The sequence below is a fragment of the Astatotilapia calliptera genome, chromosome 18 (assembly GCF_964374335.1).
Source record: "Astatotilapia calliptera chromosome 18, fAstCal68.1, whole genome shotgun sequence".
Taxonomy (NCBI): domain Eukaryota; kingdom Metazoa; phylum Chordata; class Actinopteri; order Cichliformes; family Cichlidae; genus Astatotilapia; species Astatotilapia calliptera.
The window spans coordinates 12,474,986-12,490,703 of NC_137439.1; the positions used below are offsets into that span (position 1 = coordinate 12,474,986).

At 39.7% G+C, this 15,718-nt stretch overlaps 1 protein-coding gene across 1 annotated transcript; it reads right to left on the reverse strand.

Annotated features, from left to right (window-relative positions):
* Positions 1-6: 6 nt before the first annotated feature.
* On the reverse strand, positions 7-3,661 carry cdcp2 (CUB domain containing protein 2). Its single transcript, XM_026149976.2, has 6 exons — positions 3,455-3,661; positions 2,898-3,245; positions 2,142-2,483; positions 801-1,154; positions 507-685; positions 7-376 (listed from the first exon to the last, which is right to left on the reverse strand). The coding sequence occupies exons 1-6, from the start codon at positions 3,519-3,521 to the stop codon at positions 71-73; spliced, it is 1,596 nt and encodes a 531-aa protein (XP_026005761.1). The 5' UTR covers positions 3,522-3,661; the 3' UTR covers positions 7-70.
* Between the last annotated feature and the right edge of the window lie 12,057 nt (positions 3,662-15,718).

Sequence of the window (15,718 nt, forward strand, 5' to 3'; positions counted from 1 at the left end):
ATATATATATATATATATATATATATATATATATATATATATATATATATATATATATATATATATATATCTAAAGAAGCACTAGCCAAACAATAGCTATAACCATGAGAATAACAGCCAGAACACAAATGCTAATAAAGACAATATCGCTCAAATCATGAGGCTCAGCTTCTGGATCCCCTTCACTGCCACTGCTACCATTGTCAGTTTGCTGGGCCTGCTCCTCCAGACGACGCTCCTCTGCAGAAATGATGGACACTGATGCTATTTTCCGCAGGGCATCGCACTGCAATTTATATTCTTGTACATTTTCCTGCTTCCCATCAGAGAAATCAATGTAGAGTTTGTTTACAAGCATGGTGATGTTCCGATGTTTCTGTAAGGGATCATTAGATACAGTATTAATAGAAGCAAGTCGCAAGTGTCTGCAACAATTGTTTAGCAGTTTAAATAGGGCAAATTGCTGCCTATTATAGTGTGCCAGTAAATGAGAACATGTTAGTCACCTGGCTGGCAGTACCACAGTCGACAAACTGAGCCACTATCTTGTATGAAGTGGTCGTTAACTGCGCTGTACAGGTCGGGTTTCCTAAGTAGATGCTCTCACGGTCCAGCTGAGGTAAGGACTGCTGGGGTATCACAATGGTGAATTCTGATCTTGTGCAGCTAACATTTACAGGCACCACTTGGATTGAGGAAAAAAAATCACACTTTTTAAGAGCAGCATAAGAATGATATGGAAAAAGTTAACAAAAAGATATTTTAGAAGTTAATCATACGCCTGTACAAGGAATATTTACCTCCCTGATAAGAAGCGGTGAATCCTCTGTGTGCTTCATTTCTGTCTGTGCTGAGCACGACCAGCAACTTGTTGCCCTTTGAGACGAGAGAAGAAGGATGCTCCCTGCCACACCAGCGTCCCATCAGAGCGTCCGTCTGGCTATTCCCATCATAAACTGCGACAGAGTCATAGTCGCACTCATCTGATAAACTGTTGCGGTCCTCCAAGTCCATTAAGGGGAAGAAGAGTTTGATGCGGTAGCCTGCGGCTAGAGTGATGCTCCAGTGGCAGTTAATGTTGTTTGGGTAGATGTTGGGGAAATTTGGGCTGCTAAAGTTGCCACTCACATGAGACAGCACCTGCTGGCACTCACCTATTAAAGTACAGCCAATCAGATAGTCATTTGGATTGCAGATGTTAGCTTGCTGCACTGCGTTCATTTTATGATTGGCTTTTTTTGTACTTCATCCTCTCCATGCAGCCTCATGTAAGTCTCGGACTAAAAGTTTATGTTTAAGATCCTGGTCACTGTGTCTGGCAAATAAATTTTAAATGGGCAAATGACATTACCAGAGCCTCCTCCAGATGTTCTGTTTAACTCCCACAGACCAAAGACATGTTTATATGACTGATTTAATCAGTGACTGTAAGTTGGCTGCGTGTGTGACTATTAGAGTGTGTGGTTGTCTGCCTCTCTGTGTTAGATCTGTGATGGGCTGGGGGTTATAAACGGCATTTATACAGGTGTCTCTTCAAGTTTTTTTTTTTTTTTTATCCTTTTTGCCAGCTGGCTTATGCTCAACAAGGTCAAATGGGCACAGTCTGTGAGCAGCTTTCTAAAAGTTACTCTGCAGTTTCGACTGAACTCGAGTGTCCCTAGACCAGTCAAGGACCTTCACATTTGTGTTTATGATGGTGGTGTTTACCCAGTTTCTATGAAAGAGGATTTTTTTCTTTGCAACTGAAATGCTTCTATTTGATCAGATTGTTAGGGTATATTGTTTCATGCTCTTGATATCTCCTGTGGCTTGTTTCAGTCGAGCTGCAATACCTTTAGCCAATAATAAAATCCATTGTTCTCTGTTTTTTAAAATCCAACATTCTCACAAAATGTTCCCTGTTGATCTTTAGCTTTTTGAAATAGATTTTTTTGTGGGTTTCAAGATAGATTTTCTGTTCTGTGAGTGAACAGAAGTTTTTAAACATAATTTGCTTTAGGTCGAATGTCAAATTGTTGATAATTGAAAAAAAATTACCTTTAGGTTTCTGCATTTACACCAAAAACATGAACACTCAAGGAGAAAAAATACAAAAGGACTTTGCATATTGATGTGAGAAAGCCGAAATCAAATTCACCTACCTGAATAATAGTAGGCCTTGAACCCACGTCCCCCAATGTTGAAGTCAGACTTGAAGACTACGAGAAGTTGGTTGGAAGTAGTGATGATGTTGGGGGGTTTATCTGTCCCACAGTATTTACCCAGATGCCGGTGGGTGACTGTTGGGCCGTCAAACAGGGCTACAAAGTCAAAGTTACATCCTTCATTGTTTTCCAGCTGGAAGTCCAAAAACACCAAGGTGACCACACTTGTGTTAGACACATGGATGGCCCAAGAGCAGTCGGCATTGTTGCTATACTCCTGGGGGTAGCCTGGGCTAGAAATTACTCCAGATAGTCCAGTCAGGACTCCACCACACATATCTAGAGAAGAAAAAATGCAGATTTAGATTTGCATTGGAAATCACATGCACGCTTTCTATTCAGTGTGCTGCATTTTTATAGCTAACTGTTAGTCCAAAGTTTAGGCAACAATTCAGGCATTTCTAGTCATGCTAATAGTTCTGCAACTTTTAGAAAAGAAAACAGTAACTAAATTGTAAACACGATAATATGTTCACTGTGAGCATTATGGTTTTGTGAAATTTGCCTCATCTACGCAGCCACTAGGATCCGTATGAGCTCTAATTGAATATAATATACAATATTTAAGTGAGGTCAAAACCAAGAAATTTCACTTACAAGACACGACTTAAACTGTCTAAACATGGCCGGACAAAATCAACTCAAGTTTTGGCCAACTATCCCTGTCACATTGCATTAAGTGTAACAAGCTACCTTTTCTGTAGCCAACAGTGAAGCCCCTGTAGGCCACATGGCGGTCTGAATGAAAGATGATGGACATGACATTCCAAGAAGAGGTGAATTGAGGTGGAGAGATGTCCCCACAAAATGTCCCGAGGAGGTTCCCTTCATCCTCAGATATGCCATTGTATATTTTAATGTAATCATAAGCACAGCTTGCGTGGTACTCCAGCTCAAAGTAGTGGAAAGTGAGGAGGACAGAGGAGCCCTCTGCTACCACAATTAGCCAGGAACAGTGTGTGTTGTAGGGGTATAGGCCTGGGAAGTTTGGGCTGGAGAAATTGCCAGATGGAGCAGAGAGGATTCCTCCACATTTGACTCCTTATAATGACAAAAAATAAACAAAACAAAACAGAAAAAACATTTCATTTCAGTTCAGAGAAAGAAGTCATGGTTCACCGTGAAAGTGTATTACAAGCTGACATTGAACAATTGGATCCCACCATTCTCTCTATATACAGTACCTGCAAGATAAAGCACTCCCATGAAATTTAAGCATTGCTCCATCAAGATAAAGAATGGCAACTCACCTTTTTTAGAATCAGCCTTGTCAAAGAGCAGTACTAAATGAATCAGTATAGTCACCCTGAGAGTCATGTTGTTATTGCTGATTTGGCTTTTGTCACACCCCAGCTACAATAACGGCAGAAACGCACAACGGCAATGTCAGAGCGCACAGCCTTGAGACATCAGCAGCGGTGCCTGTAGAGGTAAGAGGACTTTGAAAAATTCATCCGTAGCCTGAATGAGTAACCTGATAGCTGCCTAGGCCATGCTTTGCCTTTCCGCTAAATTTTAATGACTGATATCCAATGAGCATGAGTGGCTTGTCAGGACACTGTTTGGAGAGATGTTATACATTTTTAATGTCACACACACACACACACACACACACACACACACACACACACACACACACACACACACACACACACACACACACACACACACACCCCAGTACACTAAACACCAGCTGCAAATGGAGTTAATAAAGAGGTAAGAAGGAGAGAAGGATGATCGTATTTGTCACTAATATAAATGGCTTCATTAATGTGACGTGAAAGAAAAGATCCCACAGTCACAAAGTAATAAGGGCACTGTGCAGGCTTTGTGTTTGTTAAAGCAGCTTAAGCATGCATTTGCATTTTAATGCACTTGAGTATATATAATGAGGTGAAGCGCAGAAATAGTGTTTATTGTTTCTGTTACTACTGAGGTTCACACCTGCAGCTTCTGTTTGAATAGTCTCATTGTACCTAAGCACAATTTTTAAAACAATGGGTTTCAGGAGGACGAGAACTTTATCATATCAAATCTTTTATTCTCAACAAATGCTTCATAATTGCTTTGTGGCAGTTCTGTTCATATAAGTTAAAGGGCTCATTTTTTGTGTAATAATGTGCTTGTTTTAAATTCAAACAAACACAGACTGTGCCACTGCATTGTATCTGATGAGTAAGGTAATTTTCCTCAGAAAATGCAAACCTTTTTAATGCAAATTCTGTTTATACTCTAATTTCTGTTTATGGGAAGAGTAATGCGGCGACTCTCAGACAGAGATTTTGTGGTATTTGCCAAACGCCAATCATATTCCATGAGTCATTCCTTCTGTTTTTGCAGCCTTATAGCCGAGCGGTGGAGACACATGTAGACAGTAATCCTGAGTCAATGTGATTGCACAGCAGACAGGGAGATAAAGTACTCTTAGTAAAAGCCTATTCTTCAAATAAATGTTTACTATTCCAGCAGTGCCGTGAAGGCAAGGCTTTTAGATTGAGCGTGTCTAATAGCTTCAGTGAGCAACACTAATTCCTAAAGAAACCTGCTAGATGGTGCTGTTACACTGTGAAAATAAAGTGAAAATCAACACTGGGTTTTAAAAAGTCATGTCAAGCTCTAAGCTGAAATAAATAAGAATGTGATTAAAATCAGTCAAGTGTTTTTGCACAGGGGTTCCTGGAACTAAAATGAACCGCCTTGCCTTTGAATTTTAATTCTGTCCTCTCTGAAAGCTTGTCATTGTTCAAGGATGTGGGTGCTGGGCAGTAGTGAAATGTGTTTCTGAAAGATACCGAGTGTTTAGAGCAATTAAATCACCTATTAGCAAGTAAATACTATAAAAAACAAAATGGTTGAAACTGAATTCCCGCAGAATAAAAATGAACTTCAGTCGCACAAAAGCAGACGTTTGACTGAAGAGTTTAATTCAATGATTTAGTTCCAGAAATGCATGAAAGGAGTGTTAAAATTATATTCAGGAACATTTAAAAAAAGAAGCAATTTTAGTAAATATCAGAAGTGGGTGGTTATTTAGACATTTGGCAGTTGTGAAGAGTGGATGCTGTTGTTGATGGGCACACTCCACAGTCTGTCTAGCATCTTTTAATTGAAACCACACAATGGCAAATGCTATATTTGTGTGTGTTTTACAAAAATCTGTTTACTAAACATGTTTTTCCAAATGAAGACTGTCAAACTCAGCTGTAAGACTATGGTGGTAACTGCTGTTTGTGATGAATGGTTTTTATAGTTTACATAATCCAATTTATATAAGCAGGTGAAAAGTTAAATGGAAAAATTAACAATCATTGTGGGAATCAGGTGTTTCTGTTATGCTGCGGTGGGGCATTTGATGATTGGAGTCCAGCCTTTTCTTTAAAGGGAAGAGTAATTCCAAAGTTATTCTAAGTGATCATTGCATAATGAAACATCTCTATCCTACTTAAAGTGGGCTCTTACAGGATGGCAATGCCACCATAATTGATGGGTATAAAAATGATGTAATCCATATGCTATGGCCTTTAAAGTCATCACCTCTGTACTCAGTATGAGATCTTGACAGGAGTTAGATTGCAGAGACTATGTTGTGGAAAAATTGAATTTCTGCATGTGACACTACATGAAACAGTTAATCACCACAGTTTTATGATATGTACAACTGTATCCAGTGACTTCTTGCCGTAATGTGTCTTTTAATGTCATTTAATGCATGGTATATTTGTAGAGATAAGATCTAATGATAACTTTTGGTGAAACAGTGAGATCAAGGTGCATTAATAATATTTAAATCTTAGAGCTTTACCTCTTGACTTAATGAATATTTTAGATAAAGCAGTGGTGATCAAGCAAAATTAAACAGGGACTTAAACAGGGACACTCCACTACAGCCTTGTACCCTGTAGTCCTGTGCAGTGTTACCTTTCAGCCAGAAATTGTTTTTTTTCTCCATTGCAATGATTTTGTTAACATCTCCACCTTCTCTATACCAAGGACAATACTGATTTGTTATTGCGCCGCCAATTGGGAGAACTCTCAGACTGGATTATGGCCAATAATGAACTAAGCCTCCCTCTATAGTTATGAGGGCAATGAAATCCGTTATTCGGGTTATGAAACAGAAAGGAGAAGGGATTAACATTCTCCTGGCAATTGTGGCTATACTATCATTACTTAACTGCACCAGATGAGATGAGATTTGTCTTGCTAGTGATAGTTTTTGATATAAAATTAAAGAGTGGAAAAACGCACCACAGAGAATTTACACAGAAAATATGATATATATGATGGAAATTGGCCATATATATATATATAGCCAATATATATATATATATATGTATATATATATATATATATATATATATATATATATATATATATATATATATATATATATATATATATACCTTGTACAGTGGGGCAATAAAGTATTTAGTCAGCCACCGATTGTGCAAGTTCCCCCACTTAAAATGATGACAGAGGTCAGTAATTTGCACCAGAGGTACACTTCAACTGTGAGAGACAGAATGTGAAAAAAAAAATCCATGAATTCACATGGTAGGATTTGTAAAGAATTTATTCGTAAATTAGGGTGGAAAATAAGTATTTGGTCACCTCAAACAAGGAAAATCTCTGGCTCTCACAGACCTGTAACGTCTTCTGTAAGACGCTTTTCTGTCCCCCACTCGTTACCTGTATGAATGGCACCTGTTTGAACTCATCATCTGTATAAAAGACACCTGTCCACAGCCTCAAACAGTCAGACTCCAAACTCCGCCATGGCCAAGACCAAAGAGCTTTCGAAGGACACCAGGAAAAGTATTGTAGACCTGCACCAGACTGGGAAGAGTGAATCTACAATAGGCAAGCAGCTTGGTGTGAAAAAATCAACTGTGGGAGCAATCATCAGAAAATGGAAGACATACAAGACCACTGATAATCTCCCTCGATCTGGGGCTCCACGCAAGATCTCATCCCGTGGGGTCAAAATGATCATGAGAACGGTGAGCAAAGATCCCAGAACCACACGGGGGGACCTGGTGAATGACCTGCAGAGAGCTGGGACCAAAGTAACAAAGGTCACCATCAGTAACACACTACAACGGCAGGGAATCAAATCCCGCAGTGCCAGACGTGTTCCGCTGCTGAAGCCAGTGCATGTCCAGGCCCGTCTGAAGTTTGCCAGAGAGCACATGGATGATACAGCAGAGGATTGGGAGAATGTCATGTGGTCAGATGAAACCAAAGTAGAACTTTTTGGTATAAACTCAACTCGTCGTGTTTGGAGGAAGAAGAATACTGAGTTGCATCCCAAGAACACCATACCTACTGTGAAGCATGGGGGTGGAAACATCATGCTATGGGGCTGTTTTTCTGCCAAGGGGACAGGACGACTGATCCGTGTTAAGGACAGAATGAATGGGGCCATGTATCGTGAGGTTTTGAGCCAAAACCTCCTTCCATCAGTGAGAACTTTGAAGATGAAACGAGGCTGGGTCTTCCAACATGACAATGATCCAAAACACACCGCCCGGGCAACAAAGGAGTGGCTCCGTAAGAAGCATTTGAAAGTCCTGGAGTGGCCTAGCCAGTCTCCAGACCTCAACCCCATAGAAAATCTGTGGCGGGAGTTGAAAGTCCGTGTTGCTCGGCGACAGCCCCAAAACATCACTGCTCTCGAGAAGATCTGCATGGAGGAATGGGCCAAAATACCAGCTACTGTGTGTGCAAACCTGGTAAAGACCTATAGTAAACGTTTGACCTCTGTTATTGCCAACAAAGGTTATGTTACAAAGTATTGAGTTGTATTTTTGTTATTGACCAAATACTTATTTTCCACCCTGATTTACGAATAAATTCTTTACAAATCCTACCATGTGGATTCATGGATTTTTTTTTTTCACATTCTGTCTCTCACAGTTGAAGTGTACCTCTGGTGCAAATTACTGACCTCTGTCATCATTTTAGGTGGGGGAACTTGCACAATCGGTGGCTGACTAAATACTTTTTTGCCCCACTGTATGTCAGTATGATTAGAATAAGAACACTAAACCACTGATAAGATGTTTTTAAACAAATAGAAGTAAAACTTATTGTTAATAGTTACATATTAATATTAGTTACATATTTCAAATTTACCTTAACCTCCACTCCAAATGACAGCCCTGAAATGATATACTATTAGTCTGTCACAGTAAATGAAATGTTATGCCAGCTGAAAAAAAGGATAATAACAAAAAGAATTTAAAGAAAATGTTTAGAGAGGAATGTTGGCGAACGTGCTGACAGAAATGTGAGAAGTACTTAAAGCACAAAACATATCTCATCTTTCACAATGACCTTATTATTACACTGCACAAAAATAATGAATGCAGTGATTGGTGGTTTGAAGCCTCTACTTGTGAGTAGAATGGGTGCAGTCAGTGAAACCAAATTTGGTTAATAAGCTGTATCCCTGGCCAAGGGTGCGTCTTACAAAGAGTAAATAACATTTCAGTTAAATCCTAGAATTTCACTCACCTAAAACATAAACACATATCTCCTATAAAGGTTGGCAGATGGTTGCATTAAACCAAAAAGCACAATCCAGTTTAGTGACTCATATTAGCTGAGGTGATGCCTAGCAAACAATTAAAGGGTTAAGCATCCGCCTCGTGGGTATATCTCTTGTTCTGAATATTCTCTTATTCCTCGACTGGCACACAAAGCAAAATAAAGGAGGCAGGACTGTACTGAGAGCCTAGAGTGTCCGGTGTGACTGGGTGGTAATGGCAAATGGTTTACATGGCTTGAGGCTCAGACAGAAGGGCCCATTACCAGAATTTTGCTTAAGGGCTAGTGAGGTGAGTATGAGCTCTGTTTGAGTTGATGGCATGCTATAATGTTACTGTGTGAATATAAACATCTAAAGTGCCTCGAGTTGCATCTTGAGCTAAAGTCTGTGTAACACTTGTGATTTTAACTGTTACTCTCCCACATATGCACTTGTTTGCAATGTCACTGTGTTTGCACTTTGCAAGTTCTTGGTAACTGGTCATTTTTGCCTCATTTTGTGTTATTTTTATTTGTCATGTAAATTATAAGGTCATAAGGTGAAGAATGGATTGGATACCGCGTTCCCCTTTAGGTCGTTACCATGCTTAGTGGGTCTCATTGGCTTATTCTGTCATTGTCCACTTGGGTCTCAATTAGAGATGAAGATTGTGTTATTGTAAGGATGATTGTTCTCATCCATGCAGCCTCTTCGCATAATTATTTCCCTGTGGTATGTGCCTCAAGAGAAGAAAAACATTGCTTTTAGCATCAACATAATGGATGTGTTCAAGACAACAGATGTTCATTTGAAGTCATGTCAGATGTCACACCACAGAACGATTTATAGTGCTATGTAAAGTAATCATTTCATTTTCTCTTTTTGTCGGAATGTAAAGCAAAGAGCAGGACTGAACAATAAATCTGTGTCACATTCACTGCCGATGGGGGAAAACTGCAATGAAAGAAGAATTTAAAGCAATCCTTTACGTTTTTTATTCTTCCATTACAATAGAGTAATGATGATGGTATCTATTTCACGTGCTAGTAATCTATTTTTTGTGAATATTGAAATTATTCTTGACATTATGTTACAAATAGAATTCCATACTACAATATCTGTCAGAGAAATCATAATTATGTGTTTCCCTAAAAGGTTTTTGGCTTTTAGTAATCAGTTGAAATCTCATTCCCACTTCAAAATAATCTGCCAGGAAACTGTTCTTGCATGGCCAGTGAGTTGTCAAATGAGCCAAGTTCAAGTTTTTGTGTGTCTCTGTCGTTTGCTAGACCCGTCCATATCCAAGCAAGCATTAACCTTCTGGACTGAAAACTGAAGCCAGAGCAGAAGTGCTGAAAGATTAGTTTTTGGAATTACAGCTCAAGGCTGGCATCAATAGTAATTCAGTGTCCACAGACTGCCATATTAAAATGTACAACTTTAGAGTGGGAATAAACATGTTTATAGCATGGTGTAAAAAAAAAAAAAGAAGAAGCTTTTGGCAGGTGGTGCCAGTGCAGGTATCTGAAGTCTTGTCTTCTAGGCTTAACAATGAAGACACTGAACTTGAACTCTTCACCATTTATGTGGTGCTGGTACATTTTGAAGTAGTTTTAATTTTGTTTTCTGACCAACACAATTGTTTGTTGTGCTCTTAATTGTACAAGTGAAACTATAATATCTGTGTTTAGACATTGGACCAATACAACATATGAATACACTTTGTTAACCAAGCTCTGTAGCATCAGCTGTCCACTTTCTGTATGGTGATTATGTTATTACTGTAAGATCAGAGGTACAAGGTATAATGTTAAACCAATATGTAGATGATATCAGGTTTCTCACTCACTGTTGATAAAAAGATGTCTATTTTTTAAATGTATGGAATGTCTATAATTGTGATATCTGTTCTGTTGTGGTTTTAACTGGAAGTCACCAAGACACAAAAAAAATCTCAAAAAGAACAAAAAATGAAAATAACAAATATGGTCAATATATTACTAATAAAAGCTTCAAAATTTATGTTCACAAACCAGTGGATGACATTTTATTGGCTACATCTGCAATTTGTATACAGTGCCTATAATATACTGCCATTTTTTGCTATTTTCTATTTGCCCTCTTAACGACGTGTTTCGAAGAATGTATTGTTCAGTTAGCTCTGTCAGTTTTTAAGTCAATTTCATCATCTCTGTTGTAGTAAATTTGTGATCCAAGCTTGCTGGGGTAAAACAGGTCACATCTTCAGTGCCAAATACCAAAAAACACTTTTTAAATGTTTAAATAAATATAAATCAAAGGAATAAGCTCTTACATCAATCAAAAATACATTCTCCTATAGCACTGTCTGCAGTAAACAGCATGGCAATGTCTCTACCAAAATGCAAGTTTGGAAGTCTTTTAAATTGATTAATAACCCCTAAAACACAAACCATTCAATATCAGTTTTACTAAAAAAAAACAAATTATTTTGAAAGGCACCATTTATGATGCACTCCCATCAGTAATAAGTGAAATTTCTGTTTAATGTATTTAAAAATATCACAGCAAACACATCAGTGTATGACATCAAAAGCAGAGCTCTGTGTATCAGTTCCAACTGAGCTTTCTAGACGGCTGTGTTGTTTTGGGCAAAAGGCAAAAGCCTTTTATTCATTCAAATAGTGATACTGCCATGTAAATGCTTCAGATAACAGGAATTCATAGGAGGAGAGGAGCACCCAGGCACACAAACAGACTTAAATCTTGGCCCTCAGCAAAACCACTTGATTAAGCTGTTTTAGTGCCCTTTAATCACTGGGTACTAAATATCTGACTCATAATGCATCAGTTATATCAGAAGATAAAACAGCTCTCGCTACGATCTGGCATTGATATTTAAAAAAGTAATCGAACAAATGGAATGATGATGTGGATGTGCAAGGGAATAAATGATACAAAAAGCTTAGATACTTGATGACAAATGTAAGAGCATTGACGTTATGTGAATTATTAAATCGCTTAGGACACATTTTTAATCTTTTGAGTTGAATGATGTTGGATTCATTCAGATGTACGTACTGTATTGATGCTGTCCTAAAAACGCAAGCATAAAATGTCCAGAAATGACTAAGCCAAGTTACAAAACCCGTTGTATTCATAGTGATTACAAATACTTGAAAACCTGAATAAATGAGTGAAAACAACAAATGCAGATGCTTCCACAGAGGTGCACTGAATATTAACATTATGCAATCAACTTCCAGTAATTTTATTGAGTAATTTTATTTATAGACATGCTGAATTTGTATCAAGACAAGAAGAGGAAAAGATCCAAACAGGGGTGGGACTCACAAAATAACAATTCTGATAGGCTGGCCACAACAATGACTAGATCATGACAATCATCTACCGCTGTGTGACCCAAAACTATGTGGCATACACCAAAAGAAGAGTACAAGGAGAAGATTTTTTGTAGTTGTAGCAACCACTGTGCATGTGGTTTTTGTCCATTTGCTTGGTAACTGCAAATCAACACGAAATTGCTCTTCGTGGTTGTCTTTATTTTTCGATTAAACATCTCCATTCGGATCAGGGTGGTGCCTTTCAAGATATCAGAGGCCCACTGTGCCGCTCTGAATGGTCTGATAAGTATGAACGCATAAGTACTTATTAAACACCTATCTGAGATTTTGGACTGCTGTGTGAACCACAACTCTACTGCTGTGACCAAAATACCAAATACACCCAGAGATATGTGGAATCGATACCAAGGTACAGGAGCAAAGGGAACAAAAGAGAAAAACCACAAAGTCTCTACTAACAGTCGTTATTTGAAACCATGACCACCAATTCTAATGAGCTTGAAAGTCAGTATTTGGTAAGATCATTTGAACCCTCTTAGACAAGCTTTCTTGCAATTTCTTTATAAGTAGTCTTCTGGAATATTTTTCCAGGTTTCTTGAAGGACATTCAAAGCTTCTCTGGATGTTGGGATTTTGTTCTGCCATTATGGGTCATCAGAGTCTAATCGCCAAATACATTAATGTCCGATTTTTTTAAGGACACACTGTACTCCCTGAGATATACCAAGTTTTCAGCAATAGCTGTTTGGGAATTACTTTGTTGCCACATAAATGCTATTTTGTCTGTCAGACTGATTCAACAAAAGAAGTGTCACAAACAAGGATGCAGTGGACTCAAGAGCAGACTCAATTGCTCGAACTATGTACAATTTATTGAAAGGAAAAGGGACTTAAACAAGACTGGGTCTAACAGAAATCATTCGCAGGAACTGAGGGAGGCCCGAGGGCAGAGAAACGGACGTTGAACACAAGAAGAACATGGGCAGGAACTTCTGCAAACACAGGAGAAGGGAAACAATTAAAGGGCAGAGGTGAGTGGTACTAGTGGAGAGTCTTGTGCTTACTTGAAAACACCGGCTTTTAGGCGGGGAAGGGGTTGCCGTGGGAGCATCCCAGGGATGGTTGAGAGTGTGGGGAAGCTGGTCCAGGTTCCAAGGTGTCCAGGGAAGTTGAAGTACGGGCTGGAGGGCAGGCTGAGGAGAAGGTGAGTGTATGGTCCTAGGGTTCTAGGCAGACTGGAGAACGGGATGGAAACAGAACCAGCGCTGCTGATGAGTACGACGGGTGATGAATCTGGAGAACACAGGAGATGGAGAACACATTAACCCACGATCCAGGCACACAGAGTCCGAGCACAGAGGAGTCCAAGTTTACCACGGGTGGTAGCAGGACGAACTGGCGAGGAGTGGCAGGCAGTGCTGGCTTAAAAACCCTCTAGATGGAGCCCCCGAAATTGGAAGCAGGTGATGGGCTGGCCAACTCCACCCCAGGGGATGGACAACAGGAACCTGGACCACACCCGACCAGACACTCCCACAGCATATGACAAGAAGCTGGAATAAATTATGTGTTTTGTGACAACCTGCTGATAAGAAAGGACCAAAAGGTAGTTCATCCATTTCATTCTTGAATGATTCATAGGTCAGTGTTAAGAGGTGTAACAAACAAACACCATTCCTCTAAAAATAAGACATGACAGGAGTGAAGATGAGTGGAAAAAGCAGCCAGTGTCCAAAGGAAAACTTTGAAAGACCTTCAGAAAGACTCTAGAATTGTTGTTTAAGGAGTTTAAGATTAAGTTCCCATTCCTCCAGAGAGGCCAGGCACAACAAAATGCACTGATCCGTCTTTAGAACTAGTAGCTCAAAATGTGCTATAATTATGATTTTGATAGTAATTTCAGAGGGATTTGCCTTATTTACCAAGTAGTTTAGGTTTGTTACAAACACACACACACACACACACACACACACACACACACACACACACACACACACACACACACACAAACCCATGCATAAGGTTATTTATTATTCTGAGCAGAATAACGACCTGTCTTTGGCCACATTTTTACTCCATATCACCGCTGACCCTTTTTGGCCTTGGTGGCTTTTTGGACCTGAATCTACTCTTTACTTGCCGTGGGAGCATCCCAGGGATGGTTGAGAGTGTGGGGAAGCTGGTCCAGGTTCCAAGGTGTCCAGGGAAGTTGAAGTACGGGCTGGAGGGCAGGCTGAGGAGAAGGTGAGTGTATGGTCCTAGGGTTCTAGGCAGACTGGAGAACGGGATGGAAACAGAACCAGCGCTGCTGATGAGTACGACGGGTGATGAATCTGGAGAACACAGGAGATGGAGAACACATTAACCCACGATCCAGGCACACAGAGTCCGAGCACAGAGGAGTCCAAGTTTACCACGGGTGGTAGCAGGACGAACTGGCGAGGAGTGGCAGGCAGTGCTGGCTTAAAAACCCTCTAGATGGAGCCCCCGAAATTGGAAGCAGGTGATGGGCTGGCCAACTCCACCCCAGGGGATGGACAACAGGAACCTGGACCACACCCGACCAGACACTCCCACAGCATATGACAAGAAGCTGGAATAAATTATGTGTTTTGTGACAACCTGCTGATAAGAAAGGACCAAAAGGTAGTTCATCCATTTCATTCTTGAATGATTCATAGGTCAGTGTTAAGAGGTGTAACAAACAAACACCATTCCTCTAAAAATAAGACATGACAGGAGTGAAGATGAGTGGAAAAAGCAGCCAGTGTCCAAAGGAAAACTTTGAAAGACCTTCAGAAAGACTCTAGAATTGTTGTTTAAGGAGTTTAAGATTAAGTTCCCATTCCTCCAGAGAGGCCAGGCACAACAAAATGCACTGATCCGTCTTTAGAACTAGTAGCTCAAAATGTGCTATAATTATGATTTTGATAGTAATTTCAGAGGGATTTGCCTTATTTACCAAGTAGTTTAGGTTTGTTACAAACACACACACACACACACACACACACACACACACACACACACACACACACACACACAAACCCATGCATAAGGTTATTTATTATTCTGAGCAGAATAACGACCTGTCTTTGGCCACATTTTTACTCCATATCACCGCTGACCCTTTTTGGCCTTGGTGGCTTTTTGGACCTGAATCTACTCTTTACTTCCTGACAGATGGTCAAGTGCTACCAGTCATGTCCTAGTCTGTGGGGGGCACCAGCTGTATGTACAGACTGAGCACATGCAGAATACCCTCAATGTACCTTTTTTTCAACATTCACACCATATTTATTTGCAAATAATGTCAAGTCTTACATTGGTCAACAATATGAAAACCAAATTTACCAGTTATAGTACTTGTCAAAGGCCAAGCTGGCAGTGCTCCACCTGAACAGTTTGCATAACATTGCAGTACAGCATAAGCAATGTGGTCAAAAATATTGCAATGTACGACATAGCAGTACAAACTGTGAGTGTTTATCTAAGAAACCAATTCATGCTCTTAAGGAATAATACGCCTTGCGTGAACAGTTGGAAATGATCAACTCTTTATTGGGAACCAAGGAAAATTCTTCCCTGGTGTCATTTGGAAATGAGGCCCAACAGTATATTAATAGTTTTGGGGGACAACAGCA

What these genes read in the sequence shown, in the direction of transcription:
- cdcp2 (XM_026149976.2), bottom strand. Translation starts at nt 3,521, where the DNA reads ATGACTCTCAGGGTGACTATACTGATTCATTTAGTACTGCTCTTTGAC. An exon ending in CAAGGCCTACTATTATTCAG is followed by an intron (nt 1,155 to 2,141) that starts GTAGGTGAATTT and finishes GTACTTTAATAG; the next exon opens with GTGAGTGCCAGCAGGTGCTG. An exon ending in CACCGCTTCTTATCAGGGAG is followed by an intron (nt 686 to 800) that starts GTAAATATTCCT and finishes CCTCAATCCAAG; the next exon opens with TGGTGCCTGTAAATGTTAGC.